This window comes from Gallus gallus, chromosome 2 (genome assembly GCF_016699485.2).
Source record: "Gallus gallus isolate bGalGal1 chromosome 2, bGalGal1.mat.broiler.GRCg7b, whole genome shotgun sequence".
Classification (NCBI taxonomy): domain Eukaryota; kingdom Metazoa; phylum Chordata; class Aves; order Galliformes; family Phasianidae; genus Gallus; species Gallus gallus.
Window position 1 is genome coordinate 79,323,435 of NC_052533.1, and position 19,526 is coordinate 79,342,960.

Consider the following 19,526-nt stretch of genomic DNA (forward strand, 5'->3'; position numbering starts at 1 on the left):
ATCAAAAGTCTGTCAATACAAGAATCACGCAAACAGATGCAAAATGCTGGGTGACTGTATCTGTCATCCCTTGTACTTCACAATGTTTTGACATGATATCATAGATGCCCAGCTGAGCTTTGATGAATTTCCAGAAGAAGCACATCCTCATGTGTCAGTAGATTCAATAAATCTGTTTGCATCTGTAGCTGCTGCCATAACTGAATAGAGAAACGAGAGGATTACACTTTTCTTTTTGTCTCTCTAAAGTGAGGAAAGCCACAGGGAATTTAACCATTAAAACAGTAGACTTGTAATAAGAGTTGCTGATTATACTGGAAAAAGTTCATCTGATGTGTCTTTAGTTCACATTCATTTTATCTGTGAGATGGACTGGTGAGTTCTGTCGTACCATCAACTAACATTTTCCAGGTGTTTCTCCTCTATTATTTCTTATACAAGCCTTCACAGTTTCAAAATAGCCATAAACACTACAGAAAAACCTGATGCTGTATATTGGCCATACTTCACAAATTCGTCATATCGGTGCATGGCAATTCTTATATTATGATCATTAACAAACAGTCCAAATAATTTGTTTCCACAATTAACCGGCAACTGACTGCACCAACCAAGCCCAAAAATTCGTACTCAGCGCCATCTATTGATTCCTTCTGGTTAAGCAGAAGGCAACACACTGGCTCATTCACTGTGCAATACAGGACCATATGTTTCACTAACAATCCATTTTTAATAGCAACTTTAATAGCAATTGTGTGAGGCGTTACAAAACATTTGATAAATAAATGTTAAGTTTTGACGCAGGTTCTAACTAATCCTATTCTGCTTTCCCATAGAACCAGTTATAAAGATGAAATACTGCACGAGGCAAGTCATCCAGTTATTGGCTTAGCAATACTCATATCTCATATACACTAGAGTTCTCCCCCATAGATCATATTAGTGCTGTGGATTTCTCTTGGTGCTGGCTTTACGTTCTTAGTAGTAGACATGCAGCTTGCCTTGTAATGATTCCGATTATGCTGGAATTGTTATTCTACATTTCAAGCTAAGATCACTGAGCTCTTGAGATTTTGCTTCCTTTTTCTTGTTGCAATTTTCTAGATACACACTTCTGACAAAAATTGTTCTCATTCCCATGTTACAAAACAAAGGACAGGTCTGATCTAGGCAGGCATGATGTAGAGTTACTCAGGTAAAACATGGAGTAAGCACAGCTTCCATGACTCACCTTTTAAGGGCCTTTTCATGATGCTCTTTTACTACCCTTCAAGCATGCAGCAGTATTACTGTAAGTAATTACGCAACTCCTGCACTACAGAATCAAGTCAAACAAGCTGTTCATTCTCAAAAGTTGCCAGGCTTAGCCTATCATAATTAATCTATGCAAGTTGCACTGCGAATGAGACAAACCACTTATTTCACACTTGTGTATTGTGTTAACATTTCGAGTGCAAACTGACAGATCTGAAGCAGCAAAATATCAAGAATAAAAAAATCATTTTAGTCAGGAAGGTTTATTGATTTACTTCTTGATCGATGTCTATGATTGGAAACTATGCATTTCCAGGGATTACTGATTCCAGAACACAGTACATACTTACCCGTTTTAACCTATTGGCCCAAGAATTTCCAGAGGTATTTTGAAGTGCAGGACCAACAAACAAAAAACCCTACTCTTGTCTGAATTCTGCCCCCATCAGAACACTTCATAAACTGAATAGAGATGACATTACATCAAAATACAGTTATCCTTTTTTGTAATATCACAATTTCTGATTTCCTAAACAGAGGAACTCTGTTTAGGGTGCCCCAGCCTCCTGAGCCAGCATTGCTAGCTTTTAAGTTACGTTAGGTTGCTTGGAGCCTTATCCGGGCCTTACCCTTGTCCATGGAGCATCTGCGTTCAGCACTTTACTGCTCATGATTCCTAACACCCACAACCACACAACCTTGCATTCCTCAGCAATGCTTTGTTAAATGGGAGATGGGGACAAAATGGTAAGTCAACTGGTTCAACTATTGAAACAAGAGCTAACCAGCAAAACTGTTGCATGGACTTGCTCTTCACCAGAAGCAGTGGATTTTTTGTAAACCAAACAGATCTGCTGGGATTCCCCTGCTCTCCTTCCCAAGTCCCCACAGGAATGTCAGAACAAATCATGCATTTGCAGTTGAAAACTGCAACTCTGTTCAACCACATAAAACTGCACATGCACATATAACAACAAATCAGCCTTATACTTTGCTCATTGGTCTCCAAGGAGATTTCCCAAGAGAAAAAAGTTGTTCGGATGATCTCTCATATGATGATGTAGGAGGGCACCCATCTTTTATCGCATGTCAAGACATGCTTGTCCAGGAGTTTCACCTACTCACCTTGGCACCAAAATTAGCTAGATGGATTCAATAGTACTACTGGAGGGGTGAAGGTAGTTCATCAGAACATTCAGCTTTTCCTCTCTGGAAAGCCTCTGGAAAGGAGAAGCAGGAAGAAGGGAATCTTCTAACAAAGATTTTCTCAGAAGGATGTCCCAAGTTGATGATTACAAAAGTTTTTACTGACAGGAAGTGGTTATTCTGACAAAGCTTATGGGCTTTCAGTTTCAACACAGCTGTCAGCCTTACACATAAAGTCCCATAACATGCGCTTGTTTTAGGTTTAAAAAATGGCAAGTGAAGCATTTGTTTGGAATGTGGTTTTTAGTGAGGCAGTAAACCAACTTACTGTTCAACTCTCATAAGCTACTTGAGCAGTAAACGACTTGCTGCACAGTAAAGAGTTCACAGCAGGAAAACATGTCACATCAGTGGGTAGGGGGAAAGTAGAAAGATTTCCCTTGTGCACATAATCCTAGCATGAGATGCAGTGGGACAAAGGCCATTAACAAGATCACAACAGAAAAATTTCCAGATCTCAAGCATAAAGACATTTATATTCACAGTTTGAGAAGGCATATAAGGTAATCCCTGAAGAAAAAAATCCCTCCAATCATGATTTCTATCATCTTGCAAACAAAAAAACAAGATGCACCCAGTATTTAAGGATGCTAAAATGGATACACTTTGAAAGCAGGTTGAAATTACAGGGAGGAATTAAAAAATTCTATGGAAAATAAAGATATTCTCAGGGGATCTGTTATTCTATCTCTCTCTAAGAACATTGTCAGGAAACTACCTCTCGTTCCTTTGCACTCTCATTATCAAGGAACCAAAACCACAACTATGAAACCAACAGCCGTACTGGTTACTCTCTTTATAAATACAAAGAACAGTATTGCAGATGGCACCCATCCAACGTCCAGGTTCATTCTGAAGATGTCTGACACACATACTGAAATTGTTGTTCAAATTACCTGTCAAACAACGGGATAAGGTCAAATATTACTTCATTACATTCCCCATAAAAATGTACATAAGAGTGACTGGTCTCCAAAGTTTATTAAAAATCAAAGAATAGAAAACTTTACATAAAAATATGTCAATTTTAGCTTCCACATAGTTGTCCACACAAAAAATTTAAACATGATTTTTTTGAAACCTGTAGCACATAACCACAGTGATAGCCAGGCCAATTTATTTGGTTCACCATGACTGAAGTGTTACATGATACCACTTTTAAATGAATTTCACTTTAAAATGGACGCTAGAGTAAGACACCAACTAAAGCCTTTGAAGGCTCTTTAATGTAGTTATGCTCAATATTGCTAGTGTGTGAAGACTAAGCAGTACAGGCTCCTGTAACAGCCCTTAGATATTATTTATGCATCAGCTCACAATTTTTTTTTTTTGTTTAAAATTGTGACGAACCTGGAGCATTAAGACAAACTTTTTGCAAACAGATATGCACTACTCTACTTTGGAATGTTGCCCTCTCTCCCCTCAAAGACCTGTTTGACAGATTCAGTAATAACATGAACTACTTCTGCTTCAAAGGCATACAGCATATTAAAAAGCTTCATGCTCGACACCTCATTTTAACACTCGGATACCAGTTTTAAAACCTTCTCTATCTGTATACAGTATAGATGTCCTGTTAACAGGATTCTTCAGCTTTCTCTGCTAATGGATTTATATAACTGATCTGTAGTTTTCTGTATAGTTTAAGAACTCTCACTAAAAAAAACAGGAAGTCAGAGGGCATGAGACGTGACCTACTCCCAGGACAACTGTGGTGCTTTAAAAACTCAGGGTTAGGCAGGATGTACATTTTTCAAAAAGTTAAAGACAGTGTTTGTCATGGCAATACACACTTGCATAGTATACCTGTATGCATCTGTAAATTAAGTGCCAGCCACTCATACTGCGTACAACACTGGGCTGTGCTCTCCTGCAATACATTAAAAGATACTTCTCATAATGCTTAGAGCAGCTGAAGTACTTTTTATATATTTGCTCTTAACAGAACGAATGCATACTGCTATACAGATTCCTTAATGGAATCAACATATTTCCTTTCTCCACATTCCTTAAGCCGGGTACCTCCATTTAATAATGTTGTTTGAACCCAACCGTTAACAGGTTACATTACTAAAATGCATCAAAGCATGTAGTTCGCCGCTTTTTAATTTCACATCGGGACTTGAACCAGCCTTCCCCCCTCCCTCAAAGGTTTCACTTCTGGTACTAAGAACGCTGGATTTGTTGTCTATTAAAAGGAATAAAATTAAAACTCATTGGTCAGAGCAAGACGACTGATAGAGGCCAGACAATGAGCTAAAAAACATAGGGTTGAATTGCTTTGGAGCTTAATACCTTCTTAAAACCGTAAGCCAAATCTCTCTTTCACTGTGAATCAAGAAGCCTCAAATATTACCAAATGTCATGTTTGTAACACTGCTCAGACAACCTGCCAAAACTATGAACCCAACTTAGATAATGCAACCTGGGAAAGGATCTGTAAATTAAAAAACCTCTTCCCCTTAAATATAACTTATGTGACAATATGAAATTAAATTAAAATTCCAAGTTATTGCACAAATTATATCTCCAATATTTACAGAGCAAAAAATTCTGAACTTTGAAACAAACAGGAGCGCAGCAAATTTATTTTTATGAATTCCCGACTTGATTTGCTGCAAAGGAAAAAAAATCGAAGGGGCTGAAGTTTCCTTCACTTCCAAAATAAAAGAAAACAGAACCCACATAGGAACAGATGTAGCCACAGCAAAAAAAGCCACAGCATTTGTAAATGTCCTTGCAGTTCCACTGTCAGAGCTGCTTCGGCACTGTATGAACCATTGTGGGAAGGCAGAAAAACAAACTTCCACATTTAATAAGGCTTCACAGATAAGCACAACTACTTCTTGAAGATGGACTGAACCACCACACAAAGAAACATGCAAAGAAGTCAGCTGCAGATATTTGGCAACACCAATAAAACGATGTGCTGGATACTGGTCTCCATCCCCTAAGTCGAGTGGCACTCACTCAGTTTGTGTGAACAGGGAAGGTCATTTTGGCATCTGCCATTATCTGCTCAGACTAATAGGTAAACTGTCTCTGTGTTTTTTTCTTCTCCATATATTACGATTGTACTGGTGGTGTCCTCTGTTACCAACTGGTTGCCTCATGCCTCCACTGTTGACAGGACTGTAGCTGTTGCCTTGGTTATGAGTTCCTTTCATGGAAAACTTCATTCCAGTGTGCTGCTAAAAGACAGAAGACACGCACTCAGTTTAGGCATACAAACAACTGAAACAAAGTACGTATTACCAGTGGTATTTCCTCAACATACAAGTCATTCCCACAGAACACTGCTTGAAGCAACTGATCTTTCCATGCTTGTCTGATTTTAGCTGCACAAGTCCCAAGGCACTAACAGCTTGTTTTCTGAAGTAAATGTCCTGCAAATGAAATGGTGTAGATTTAAAAGCATCCTTTAAAAACGTTTGATCTGAGTATTAGATATGCTCACCATGCATCACCATTATAAAAACAGACCTTCCACATTAAACACTAATTGTAACAGACATGTCTGTAAAAGATTCTTGGAAAGAATATGACCAAGTGAAATATCCAGTAAGACTTCCAGAAACATCATTATTAAGGAATGTAGGGGCATCACTGCACGAGCTAATGCAAAAGACAAGCCTGCTCTACCTGTAATTTCACTTAACTCTATAGGTAAACTAGCCATGACTTCGGAAGGACTTGGGCCTAATCTGATAAATCTTATTTGCCTGCTACATACCACACATCCAGACCAAGGCAAAATAACAATCAGGAGTGTAACATGACACTTTCTTTGGGAGAATTTCTAATAACCTGGAACAACAGCTGCTGAAAAGGCTTAATAACAACCAAGTTAAGTGTTTTCCCTACCACTTAATACCACAGTGAGTTGCATTACCATTTCCCTACATAATGAGATTCTAAAAAAATAAAAAATACTTGCAGCTTCAACACAAGCAACTCTTTTTCTAATGAGCGAAAGAAATTACTATGAGAACAGACTGCCTTTAAAAAAAAGCTCATACATTTTGTCTACCTTAAGTGATTTAGCAGAAACACCACGAAGTTAACATAGGGCAACTGCCTAGAATATGAAATAACTGCAGCTACTTTATTAACCTGTATTTCCAAACAAGTCTGGTGTTGAAAGCAATATGAGAACACTAAACCATCATTGAAATTATTTAAGGAATAATGCTATACACGTTTTTTTACTATTAAACTATAATTAGAAGAGACTCTGACCATCTACAGAAACACCTGGTGAAGAACAGTATTGAAAAGTAAACTGCACAATAGTAGAAAAAAATTTTCATCTGTAAAGAATGCCCTACAGTGACCTAATCACCCTTCCATATTCAATTTTTAAACTCCCAGGACAGACATGCTGAGTGTCATCAGAACAGCAATGGTAAAATAACCAAGGACAAAGATGAAAAGAGAATGAGAGAGAGAATCCTTCATCTTTAAAAGGCAAAACTCAAAACTTATCTACTGAAATATGTTGTCAAAGCACCTATCAAGAGCTATTTATTAAAATAGCAAGTGGTCCTTCAAACACCATCTTGACACATTCTTGTGAGGCAAAGTGTAGTTCAACACACATACGTCTGACTCTCAATTACATAAACAAAGATCTACAAACATATCAACTAAATTTGCTTAAATAAGGCCAAAATATTTCAAGTCAGTCATTCAATAGTTAAAACACTGAGAACAGTTTTATTCCTTAGTTACGCTTCACCATAGAAAAAAAAAAGGAGCTAACTCTAGTTTTGCTACTGTAAAACCAGAACAAAGCTCTGACCAAAGAACACACAATCTAATCAAGCCTATCATCTGCAGCTGTAAATATGAAGAATCTGGCAGCTTAATCCTTAATCTAAGCATTCAGAAAAAAACTGATGGCACATGGGCAAGCAGCACTTCACTCAAATCAGGTCAGCCAAACCCCACCGAAAGCAGGGTAATTAAGCCTATGTGTATCCTCTAAATAGTTATACCACCAGTTTGTTCAAGATGTAATCAAATTGTCAAAAAATTGCTACATACTTATTTCACTGCTCATTTCAAAATCTTAAAGGAAGTTTGCTTGATGTCTTTTTGAAATTCTCCAAAGACTATCAACTCTACCTAGTCCACACTGTTCTGATATCCACATGCTCAGGACCCCCACAGTCACTGAGAGATGGCATGTCTACCCAGACAGTGGCTGAAGACATATCAGATAAGCAAAAAAGAAAGCCCTCTAATTGCAACATGCAAACACCTTCAGTTTAGATGTTTTGACATTTCACTTACCAAGGAGTAATTGTTTCTACCAACATGTGGCAGCTGATTCAGCAACTAAATGACAGAAGTGATTTTTGGGGGAGGGACAAGTGCTCTGAATTTGACCTTCTGCGAGGAGAAGCTGCTGTATGTGTAGGGAAATCTAAGAAACTTGCAACTAAAACAAGCTGGGGAAAAAAAATGTGTAACACATACCAGGCTTAAAAAGTTCCCAGATGTTTTGACAGAAATTTAAGAAAAGTCTGCTTCCCAGCTTTTGTCCCAAATAACAAATCTGGTAGAAATTTAAATATCAAGTAACACGCCAAAGAAAACAAACTTTCCATCTTAAATAGGTCACCCAAACAGGAAGACTGAGTGGACAAGGCCCTCTGTGAATAGATAAGAGCAGCTTCAGGTACACAAAACATGGTCCTCATGGGGGACTTCAACCACCCCAATATCTGTTGGATGGACAACACAGAAGGGCACCAGCAATTGAAGAGGTTCCTGGAATGTGATAACTTCTTCCAAGTAGTACAGGAACCCGTGAGAAAAGGAGCTATGCTGGACTTCATCCTCACCAACAAGAAGGAGCTGGTGAGTAATATGAAGCTCAATGGCAGCCTTGGCTGTAGCAACCACAGAAAGGTAGAGTTCAAAATCCGTAGGGTGTCAGAGAGCACGTGCAGCAAGCTTGTTACTCTGGACTTAGGAGAGCAGACATTGAACTCTTCAGGGAACTGCTTGGCAAGGTGAATGGGAGAAAGCCCTGGAGAGAAGAGGGGCCCAAGGAAGCTGGTCAGTATTCAAGGACCACCTCCTCCAAGCCCAGAAACAGTGCACCCTGAGAAAAAGGACAGCAGGCAAGAATGCCAGGAGGCTTCCATGGATCAACAAGGAGCTCCTGGACTTATTTATGCTCAAAAAGAAATGCTGTAGGGAGCGGAAGCAGGAACAGGTTACCTGGGAGGACTACAAACAAGTTATCTGAGCAGTCAGGGATAAGGTTAGGAAAGCTACAACCCAGACAGAATTAAATCTAGCCAGAGACATAAGGGGAAACAAGTTGAAATTCCACAGGTATATCAGTGATAAAAAAAAGGTCAGGGAAGACGTGGGCCCTCTCCAGAAGAAAAGTGGAGACCTGGTCACAAGGGATACAAAGAAGGCTGAGGTGTTCAATGACTTCTTTGCCTTAGTCCTCAACTGGCAAGGACTTGAGCCACACTGCTCAAGTTGCAGAAAGCAATGGTAAGAACAGAAGGTAGACCTGCTTGCTCTAAGTGATGATCAGGTTCAAGACAATCTAAAGAATGTAAAGGTGCACAAGTCCATGGGACTCAATGAGATCCATGCACAGGTTCCAAGGGAACCAGCAGATGAAGTTGCCATGCCACCATTCATCGTATTTGAAAGGTCATGGCAGTGTGGTGAAGTTCCCACTGACTGGAAAAGGGGAAACAACTCCCATTTTCAAGAAGGGGAAAAAAAAGATGATCCAGGAAACTACAGGCCAGTCAGTCTCACCTCCGTGTCCAGCAAGATCATGGAGCAGAACCTCCTAAAGGCCCTACTAAGGTACATAAAAAAAAAATAAGATGAGGTGATTGGTGGTAACCAACATGGCTTCACCAAGGGTAAATCGTGCCTGACAAACTTGGTGGCCTTTTATGAAGGAGGTATAGTGTTAGTGTATAAAGGAAGAGCAACTGACAACATATACCTGCAAAGCATTTGACACTGTCCTGAATGACATCCTGGTTACCAAATCGGTGAAAAATGGATTTGATGGATGGATCACTCGCTGAAAAAGGAAATGGCTGGATTGCTGCACTAAGTTGTGGTCAACAGCTCAATGTCCAAGTGGAGACTGGTGATGAGCAGAGATCGGTACTGGGACCAGTGTTATTTAACATCTTTGTAGGTGACAAGGACGGTGGGATTAAGTGCACCCTCAGCAAGTCTGCAGATGACACCAAGCTGAGTGGTGCAGTTGACACACTAGAGGGAAGGGATGCCATCCCAGAGGTACCTGGACAGGCTTGAGAGGTGAGCCCATGTCAACCTCATGATGTTCAATAAGGCCAAGTGCAAGTTCCTGCACCTGGGTCAAGACAATCCCATGCACAGATACAGGTGGGACAGAGAATGGCTTGAGAGAAGCCCTGAAGAAAGGATTTCTGTCAGTTGATAGAAGACTCAACACGAGCTGGCAATGTGTGCTTGCAGCCCAGAAGGCCAACCACATCCTGGGCTACATCAAGAGAAACATGACCAGCAGGTCAAGGGAGGTGATTCTGGCCCTCTTCTCTGCTCTCGTGAGACTCCATCTGGAGTACTGCATCCAGTTCTTGAGCCCCCAACAAGATGAACATGGAGTTGTTGGAACAGGTCCAGAGGAGAGCCACAAAGACAATCAGAGGTGCTGGAACATCTCATCTCTCCTATGAGAGGAAAAACAGGAACAGGAAAAAGCCAGGGCTCTTTCTTCAGCCTAAAGAAGGAGAAGGCTCTGGGGGAACCTTACAACAGCCTTCCAGTAACTGAAGGGGGCCTACAGGAAAGCTGGAGAGGGACTTTTTGTCAAGGCATGTAATGACAGAATGAGAGAAAATGGCTTTAAATTGGAAGAGGATAGATTTAAACTAGATATCAGGAAGAAATTCTTTACTGTGAGGGTAGTCAGTCACTGGAACAGGTTGCCCAGAGAAGTTGTGGATGCCCCCTCCCTGCAAGCATTCAAGGCCAGACCGAATGGGGCTGTGAACAACCCAGTCTAGAGGGAGGTGTCCCTGCCTATAGCAGGGGGGTTGGAACCAAGTGATCTTAAAGGTCCCTTCCAACCCAAACCATTCTATGATTCAATGACAAATACAAGCAATTTTACTATGCAAAACTGCTGACAAAGACAGTATTCAAACAATTTAAGCCAAAAATAAATCATTTCAACATCAAAAATAACACAAACTACATATGTAACAGAGCTACAGCCTGAACAGTTTCTGAACCTCTGACTATTAGCTTCTCTAAAATGAGGAAAAAAAGGGGAGCTATGAAAAATGAAGTAGCAGTACTGTTAAATTTAAAAGAAATCAGCTTATACATACAGCATTCAATATGTAAGTAAGGACCCACAAAGCTAAAGCTCGTTTAGGAAACCTATTATTATTATTACATTAACACTACAGGATTAACAGTCACAACTGAACCCATTCTGCAGCCGATAAAAAATGTCATCATTGAAGCTTGTATATTTCAGACTTATTACATGTGAAGTATTAGTGTAGTATTTTACAAAATTTTACTGTACCATTTAGCATTTTAGGTATTCCCAACAATGCCTTCAAACACATCCTCAACGTCTTCATGTTTTTTTTTCAATTCTTCACCCTATTTCCAAAATCTCAGGCCCATAGCAAAAATCACAATGCCTCTTTTGAAGATTGATGTCCACTTTCCCACTTCCTGAGCACAACATCTGGAAATACACTAAAATGCATCCTGTGTGCAGGTCACATTTAACTTGTTCTTTACAAAAAAAGTCACTGTTTTGTAGAGCAACAGCCTAACCAATATTTTATCATTACAACACTACCAATAAACCAAGTATCAGGCCGTGGTTCATTAGTCTCATTACTTTTAAGCTAACAGGATCATATAACATTTGTATCAGCTACCTGGTTATCCTCTTAATTTGTTAAGACTTAAATGTGGTGTATGTTTAAGATGCACCATAGCAAAAGTTCTTACTCAAGTTTAAATCTGGGAAAAACAAGGCCTAAAGTACTACAAATATCAAGAGATCCTTCTCCTCCCTTTTGAGCCCTTTGTTTGGACCTACTAGCTGAAGTCAGCTAGTTTTCACTTGACAGCATAATGACAAGTTTGTATTTCTGCATTTACAAGCCAAATCTCATTTCTTCTCCAATTAAAGAAAACAGCATTTATGCAACAGAAAATAACTCATACGGAGTCCAGAAAGAGCACATACAGAAGTTTCAGCATTTCTTACCTGCTAACACTAGAGAATCAGAAGACTCAAAGTCACGAGGGAACAGCTGCGAGTCGAAACAAGCAATGAGAAGGCAGAACTCATACTTCAACTTTGCTACTATCATGACAAGGCCATTGTTCTTTTATCTGAACACTTTTTATTAAGTATCTCAAGAGATAAATTTTCTGTCTTAACACTGAATATTTTAGAGCTTAAGATATTTCTTACTGAGATTTCTCAGCTTTTACTTGGAAAAAAATTATTTCAGCACACAGGCCCACAGCACTCTCCAAACAATGAGTTCACATCAATATGGTCAGTGTGAAAAAGTAGGTAGATGAAATGCATATGCAGGTATTTAAACTAATGTGAGATAAGGAGGAGCAATCTGATTACAGTGACATGGAAAGACAAAGTTATGCTAAGCAAACTGATCAGGTGATACCTCCACATTTTCTTCAATTCTTACTTTTTAATTATTATAATGAAATCCTGTCCTTAGAAACTGCTCTTCAGAGTTTCAACCAGCCTTTTCTTCAACTCAAAAAGTACTCTGGAAGCTTGGAAAATAATGTTTCCAATCCCACTACATTCTGAGGAACTATTAGATGCTAACAGCATCAGAATTGCTACTGGGACAAAGCAACACCTCCCACAATTGTTCTGGGTAAGAGAAAACTCTGAAGCAAAGCATTTTAGCAAGTGAAGCGTAAAAGTTTAGATTATGTCATTTTAGTACTAGCATTAAAGTTTCATTTTTCCTAGTTGCCTTCTTCCTTCAGAAGCAGGTAGTGAATGCTGCTATGAAATTCTCAATGACCACATTAGCAATCAGATATTCACTTGAATGTCCTCAGTGGAGCTTTACTTGGACAGAACAGACACACTGGAAGCTAGTCCAGCAGGACTGGTGCTCGCTATCTTGAATCCTTTTGAATCAAACAAGCACTCTTAGGATGAAAAAGCAACATTAAAAAATTAGACCTAAACAACATATAGTTTATTCTGTCTTCATCGGTGACTTCTCAAAGTGGCCACCATCAACCCAAGAAGTTGAACAGAACTTACCCCATTTGAAAATTACAGCAAGAAAACTGGCCTTCTCCTAATGGAAAGTCACCAACTATTTTTTCTCCATTCCATTCCCCTGGACATGTACACCAGTATTGTTTTTCTACTCACTCCAATGGAGAGTACTGGTTCATAAGTTGTTCCATTCTCCCAAAAGAAATTTCAAACTGCTTTGTCAGCAAAGTAGAATGATTACCAAGGAAAAACACTAATAAAACACTGAAAAGAACATAGATCTTTATAAGGAGCTTAATTAGTCCCTGAACTACCTGGAATTTCTCCAATTAATTATGCAGTGTATAAATAGAACTGTTAATCACTCCAGTGCTTTTTCAAACAAGAAAGCATTAGGAAGATCTAACAGCAGAGAATTTGTCTAGAAGGCTTCTACTGGTTCAAAGTTCTTGCACCAGCACCTCCTATTTCTACAGGTAGTACTGGAGACCTAGGTAAAGCTTACTGTGAATAACGTAAAGTCTTCAAAGACAGCAAGCTGAAAAAAAACTGCCAAGGAAGAGGCTTAAGACAAATTCCTTTGTAGACAATGGAATCCCTTTCAAACACTTTTCAGATAGGAAAATATCTGCTGTTAAAGAGGCCTGTGCATATTCAAGCCTATCAGGATAGAAACCCTTTCAGCTAGTAAGATGTGCCTATTGAAACTTGTAACTGAAGACCATACCAGTTTGAGTAAAGTTATCAAGCTAATCCAGTTCATTCATTCTCCAAAATGTTGCAAATGAAAAGCATACATTTACAGCATTCTGAAAGTGATTTCAGTTCCCCACCAGACTTGGTTGGTCACAGTCTTCATCTAAAAGAACACGTCTACTTCACAATACAAACTCTCACTAAATTCACTGTAGAAAAACAACTGCTACTGTAAGTAGCAAGAAATTCTTCTGATTTAACATGATCCCAAAGGGCACATCCTTGTCTTTCAAAAGCCAGAAATAAACTCCAGTTTTAAACATCTATGTATTGTACAAACTACTGAAAAAAAAGCCAAGTAACCCTGCAAAACACTTTTTTCTAAGTTTCAAAATTGCAGCTAAGGTCCAACATTCATTCAACAGGTTGCCTCTTCACAACCTAGTCAGCTCCAAATCCTAACTTGTTTTGTACCAGTAACTGCAACTTGATTCTGTTTTCACACAATTTTTATGAAGTTAAGCTACAGGACACCTCTTCATAGAAAAGAGATGCTAAGGGAAAGAACAAAACAGACTGAGTTTATACTTCACATGAGTTTAACGTAAATCTGGAATTAATAAAACTGAATTCATCATTCAGGAGATTAAAACCAAGATTATACCTTTGAGATACAAGTGGGGGCTTGCTACATGATTGAGGATTGCAGAGGAAATAGATGGGGAAAGCATGTGATGGAACAATTTTCAAAGACCATATTAAGCAGTCTACAAGGAAATAGTGGAATACCAGCAGTATGTAGAACAACAGTAATCTGGTCTAAACAAAAGGAGGGGGGGGGTCTTGAAAAACATTTCTGTCAAGTGCTTTAAATAAATATTTGTGAAGCAACTAGAAAGAATTTGTGATTGAGCTATAACATGGAAGAACTCAAGGCTGGTATTACTGAATATGAAAAAACCGTTCCCATAGAACTTCTTATACATCTAAAAGTTCCAACCAAGCACTGTTTTTTTTTCATTCCATAGTAAGTGGCAGGTGCCATCTCTACACAAACTCACAAGCTGAATGAAAAATATACCCTTATATGCCAGGCTTAAAGTGTCTTGATCAGCACCACAAAGTCAAGCTAGAGGTCAGCAACTGGTGGTCCATTTCTGCAGTTGATGCCGGGCCAACATTAATTTACATCTTAATCAGTGACTTGGATGACAGGATAGTAATCCTCAGAAACTGAAAGGAGCAGCTAATAAACATGACAGTTGTGCTGCCATATGGAGATACCTAGGCAGGCTGGAGAAATGAGTTGACAGGTACCTCATAAACTTCACATTTAACTTTGCCCATAGGAAGGAATAATCTCATGCATCGATACATGCAAGGCATTGACCAGGTGGAAAACAGTTTGGTGTAACAACCACAGATTGCCAACAGACAAGTTGAACTTGAGTCAGCAACATGCCCTCGTATCAAGAAAGGTCAACAACATCCCAGGCTGCATTACATTAGGAAGAGTATCACTACAAGGTGGAGAGAGGTGATCCCTCTACTCAGCAATAGTGAGGCCACATCTGGAGGGCAGTGTAAAAGTCTGGGCTCCCCAGTAAAAGAGATGTAGGTATACTGAAGTGAGTCCAGAGAAAGTCTGTGAGAATAAGACACTGAAGCATTTGTCATACATGAAAAAGATGTTTACCCCCAAAAAGAGAACTCTGAGGATCATACTGATGGATCTACGTACCTAATGAGAGGATTTAAAATAGACGGAGGAAGACTGTTCTCAGTAGAGAATGCTTAATAAAAGAACAAGGAGAAATGGACATAAGTTGAAGTACGCGAAAAGTATTTTAAGACTAAATTTAAGACTAAACTTTTTAAATAAATGTGGGATCAAACACTGGGACAGTGTTTGCCTGACCAGTCTAGTGACCTTCTATGATTGTGTAAATGCATCAATGGACAAGGTAAGAGCCACTGATGTCATCTGAATTTCACTAAGGCTTTTGACATTGTCAACCCCCCCATAACATCCTTCTCAGAACTGGAAAGAAATGGATTTGACAGGAACTGTTGAATGCATGAGAAACTAGTTAAGAGATCATAGAGTGGTGGATCAATGGCTGGGTGAAGATCAGTGAGAAGTGGTATCCCTCAGGGGTCGGTACCAGGACCAGTGCTCTTCAACATTTGTAGCAGTGCGATCAAGTGCACCTTCAAAAAGTTTGTAGATACTAAGCTGCTTCTTGCAGTCAACATGCCTGAGGGGTGAGATGCCATCCAGAGAGACCTAGACAGGCTGGAGCAGTGGGCCCAGGAGAAACTCATGAGGTTCAATAAACCAAGTGCAAGGTCTTGCACCTGGGTAATGGCAACCCCCACTATCAGTACAAACTACAGGATGAAAGTATTGAGCACAGCTCTGTCAAAAAGGGGTTAGAGGTCCCGGTGGATGGCAAGCTAGACATTAAGAAGTAATGTGCCCTCATAGCCCAGAATGCTGATTGTATCCTGAGCTATGCCCCTAGCAGGGCAAGGGAGGTGATCCTGACCCTCTACTCTGTGATGGTGTGACCTCTTCTGGAAGTATTGCATTCAGGTATGTAGTCCTCAGTACAAGAAAGTCATGGATGTGCCAGAGCATGTCCAGAGAAGGGCCATAAAAACGATCCAAGGGATGAAACACTTCCCCTCCTCCAGGGACAGGCTGAGAAAGATGAGGCTATTCAGCCTAGAAAAATGTACTGCAGGGAGACCTGATAGCAGTCTTTCAGTATCTACAGGAGAACTTAAAGACGACTCTTTATCAGTCTGCTATGATAGGACATGGAGAAACAGTTTCAAACTGAAAGAGGGGAGATTTAGATTGATTTAGATTAGAGAAGAGAAAGTTGTTTGTCTGTTTTAATAAGGGCAGTGAAGCACAGGAACACACTGGTTGCCCAGAGACGTGGTGGATGCTCTATCCCCAGAGAGAGCTCACTTTTTATGTTTTTTTTTTTTTTGGGGGGGGGGAGGTCCCTTCTTTTGTCAGGCTGGACAGAACTCTGAGCAACATGATCTAGCTGTAGATGCCCCTCTTCATTGCAGGGGAGTTGGACTAGATTACTGTTAAAGGTCCCATTCAACTCAAATAATTCTATGATTCTAACACATTGCCCAGAGTGGAGGTTAGGAGGGGGTTCTCATTCTTGGAGTTATTCAGAAATATGATGAGTAGGATGGACTAAGTGACTTCAAAGTCCCTTCCAACCAAATACTCAGACCGTTTAAATACTTCACAAATCTCAAAGCAGAAACTGAAGCAAACATCCCATGTCATAATCCCTCCCTGGAAGTATTCCATGGGGCTGGCCTAGATGATCTCCAGAGATGCATTACAACCCCTGTGATTCTGTGTGTTCAAGACCAGGTTGGATGGGACTTCTGTCAGTCTGGCCTAGTGGAACATTCCCCTGATGTGGCAGAGGAGTTTGAAGTAGATAGTCTTAAAGGTCCCTTTCAAAAGCATCAAGGAATTTTTGAATCAGATAAAAAAAGTCATGAAATAAAAGTATCCTGGTCCTAAAATCCCGAGAAATATTATAGGAGAATTGAGAGAACATTGAAAACATTGCAGAAATCTGACCAAAACTGGACGTCAAAGAAATTTCCACTGTTTCTTTATCATAGACAACCCACTACCCATAACTTGCACTTAAGCTCATGAGGCAGCTGTTTTGACTAAGTTTCAATAATCAAGACTGAGGGAGCATTTTGCTATAGATAGATGCACCAAGGCTGTGAGGAAAAGCTAAGGATCTTTATTCTCTTTGTACATTAATGGATTTTACCTAAAACACTGCAGGCTAGTTAAGTAACATACTGTCTCCCTGCACACTTAATATTTGGGTATATTTCTTGGAAACATGCCTAGATTTTTTCTCCATCTTTAAAATTATTACAGAAAGTTACAAGTGGAGACAAGTTTGTTCCAGCAATTCAGAAATCAAGGCCACTAAACACACCCAGACAAGGCAGTAGTATTTCTTCACATTCAAACACTAGCTTAACAGTTATATAACTTGTGAGAAGTTTCCAGTTTAAGAAAAGGACATTAAACAGCCTAGAGATCTGCAAATATCTCACTAGTTTGGGTACTGGAATGCTCAAATATAGGTTAGAGTCAGATGTCTGACACTTGCCTATCAGCTTATTCCTAGAGATCAGTATGTTGTGGAAGCTGTGGAAGAGCTCCAAGTATCTCAAGCATTTCCCACCCATTCTTCTTTCTATGCTTCTGACATGGCAGTTAAGTAGCTTAATGGTTATATGAAATTCAGCACATACTACATCAAGTATATCTCTAGAATTTTTTTTAGACTTTCAGCACAGCGCAAATGATCTATAATTCTGACTTGACCACTTTCTCATAAAAAGGTAGCTCCATTCAGTTGGCTCATACCTGATTACTGGCGGCCATTATCAAGGTTCTCGTAGGCGCAGATTGGGGTTTACCACTTGGCATAGGCAATGCTGGTGGTAAACTGGCCATAAGTTGAGTCGGTGCTTGCAGACTGAACTGGTAAACATTAGGAGCTGTGCAAGGTGGTGTATCAGAATCCTTTTGGCAGAGAAAAAGGGGAAAAGAAAAGCAACTTTACAGAAAATACAACATATACAGTCTATGAATGTGAAAATGCATCCAAATATAAACTCTCGTGAACACTGTAAAGATTCTTTCAGTGGTAAGAAAATAAAATAAACTAGTACTATGTTTATTTTACACATCAAGCAACTTAGACTGAGTTTAACTGAGCCTGCGTCACGAAGACAAAGTCAACAGGTCTGTGGCGATAAATCAGTTCCAGTCAGCTCAATCTAAAGCCAAAGAAAGCTCTCTTATACCAAATTAGAATTAAGAGGTAGGAACTACAGCTGGTAAAAAAACAGTACAAGAATAGTGACAGTGAAATGAGGACTACAATTTCAGGTGTCATGATAGAATTCGTCCTCAGAACAGTGTTATGGATTGTACTGTATGGAAAAGTTACTCAAATTCTTACAGTCTTCTCTCATTCAACCCACCAAAGTTAGAGCTCCACCTACCAAGAAACAAGGAGATGGCCTGTCAGACAAGACTAACATATAAGCACTAGTTATCCACTTCAGTATTAGTTAGGAGTTCTTTTCTCATCAATTTTCATTGGAAGTATGCACAGATCTTCAGGGGAAAGCAAGATGGATGTAAGACTACAGAAATACTGTAATGGAGCTCACTACTAAATTTCTTATTCCTCCTCCTTCCAGCTTGACCAACAGCAATTGCATATGCATCATAAGCAGAGTTAACACTGCACAGATCCAGATGTTTACAAATACTCACAACACTTCAGATCCCTGTCTGGAAGACAAGAGCTCTGGCCCTCGCCAGTATAAGGGCTACAGATATAAATACAGGAATAAGATCCCCCTAATTCTTTTAGCTAATTATACATGGATGAAGCTATAGTAACTGCAGTAAGCACCTAGGTAAGTTCGCAATCTCTTCATTGCTACTTTGAATGCCTACCATAGCCCTTCACAAAAATACCTGAAGAGATGCTTTTGGAAACAGATACAGGTTTATTCTATTGACAACTTTCCATTTTAAAACTTATTCTTTAAATCAGTTTCAACTTCCACAATAAGAACACAGTATTCAAAAGGAAGATTTCTACTACTCTTATCTCTGATTAGGTAGGAGTATTCAGTTTACCTCATTGTAGGTAAGGAAAAAGCATGGAGGAGAAACAACAAGCATTACTCAGCCAGATCGAACTACAACTTTTGCATGACTAACAGGATCCCTAACTTTCTTTCTAAGCAGAAACAGTGAAACAACAAATGTACTGAAGATGAAAAGCTGAAGTGATCTTATGATGCAAATGTCTTTTCCTAACATCAGGAACCCCTCACTAACTAGGTTTGACCATAACAGTTTATTTGAATTCCATTAATAACTCAAGGCTTAGATAGAAGGTAAGATGTAAGGTAAAGTTTATAGATACACCCATGCTTCAGCACACTAGTTCACTTTCCACTAATATAATGTGATTTAATTATA

The 19,526-nt window shown here is 39.4% G+C and overlaps 1 protein-coding gene across 11 annotated transcripts in view; it reads right to left on the bottom strand.

Annotated features, from left to right (window-relative positions):
* Positions 1-3,422: 3,422 nt before the first annotated feature.
* Positions 3,423-19,526, bottom strand: part of PAPD7 (poly(A) RNA polymerase D7, non-canonical) — a 56,384-nt gene continuing 40,280 nt past the window's right edge. For 3 of the 11 annotated variants that reach the window (XM_046926570.1, XM_040686941.2, NM_001389456.2), the window contains 2 exons: positions 17,886-18,044; positions 3,423-5,651 (listed from right to left, as the gene is read on the bottom strand). In XM_046926570.1, the coding sequence (XP_046782526.1) occupies positions 5,472-5,651; positions 17,886-18,044 (339 nt within the window). In that variant the 3' untranslated portion in view covers positions 3,423-5,471. Of the gene's footprint in view, positions 5,652-5,737; positions 5,847-11,740; positions 11,787-17,885; positions 18,045-19,526 lie in introns of all 11 variants that reach the window. The other 8 variants (XM_040686949.2, NM_001012950.3, XM_015282282.4 and 5 more) reach the window with 7 other exon arrangements.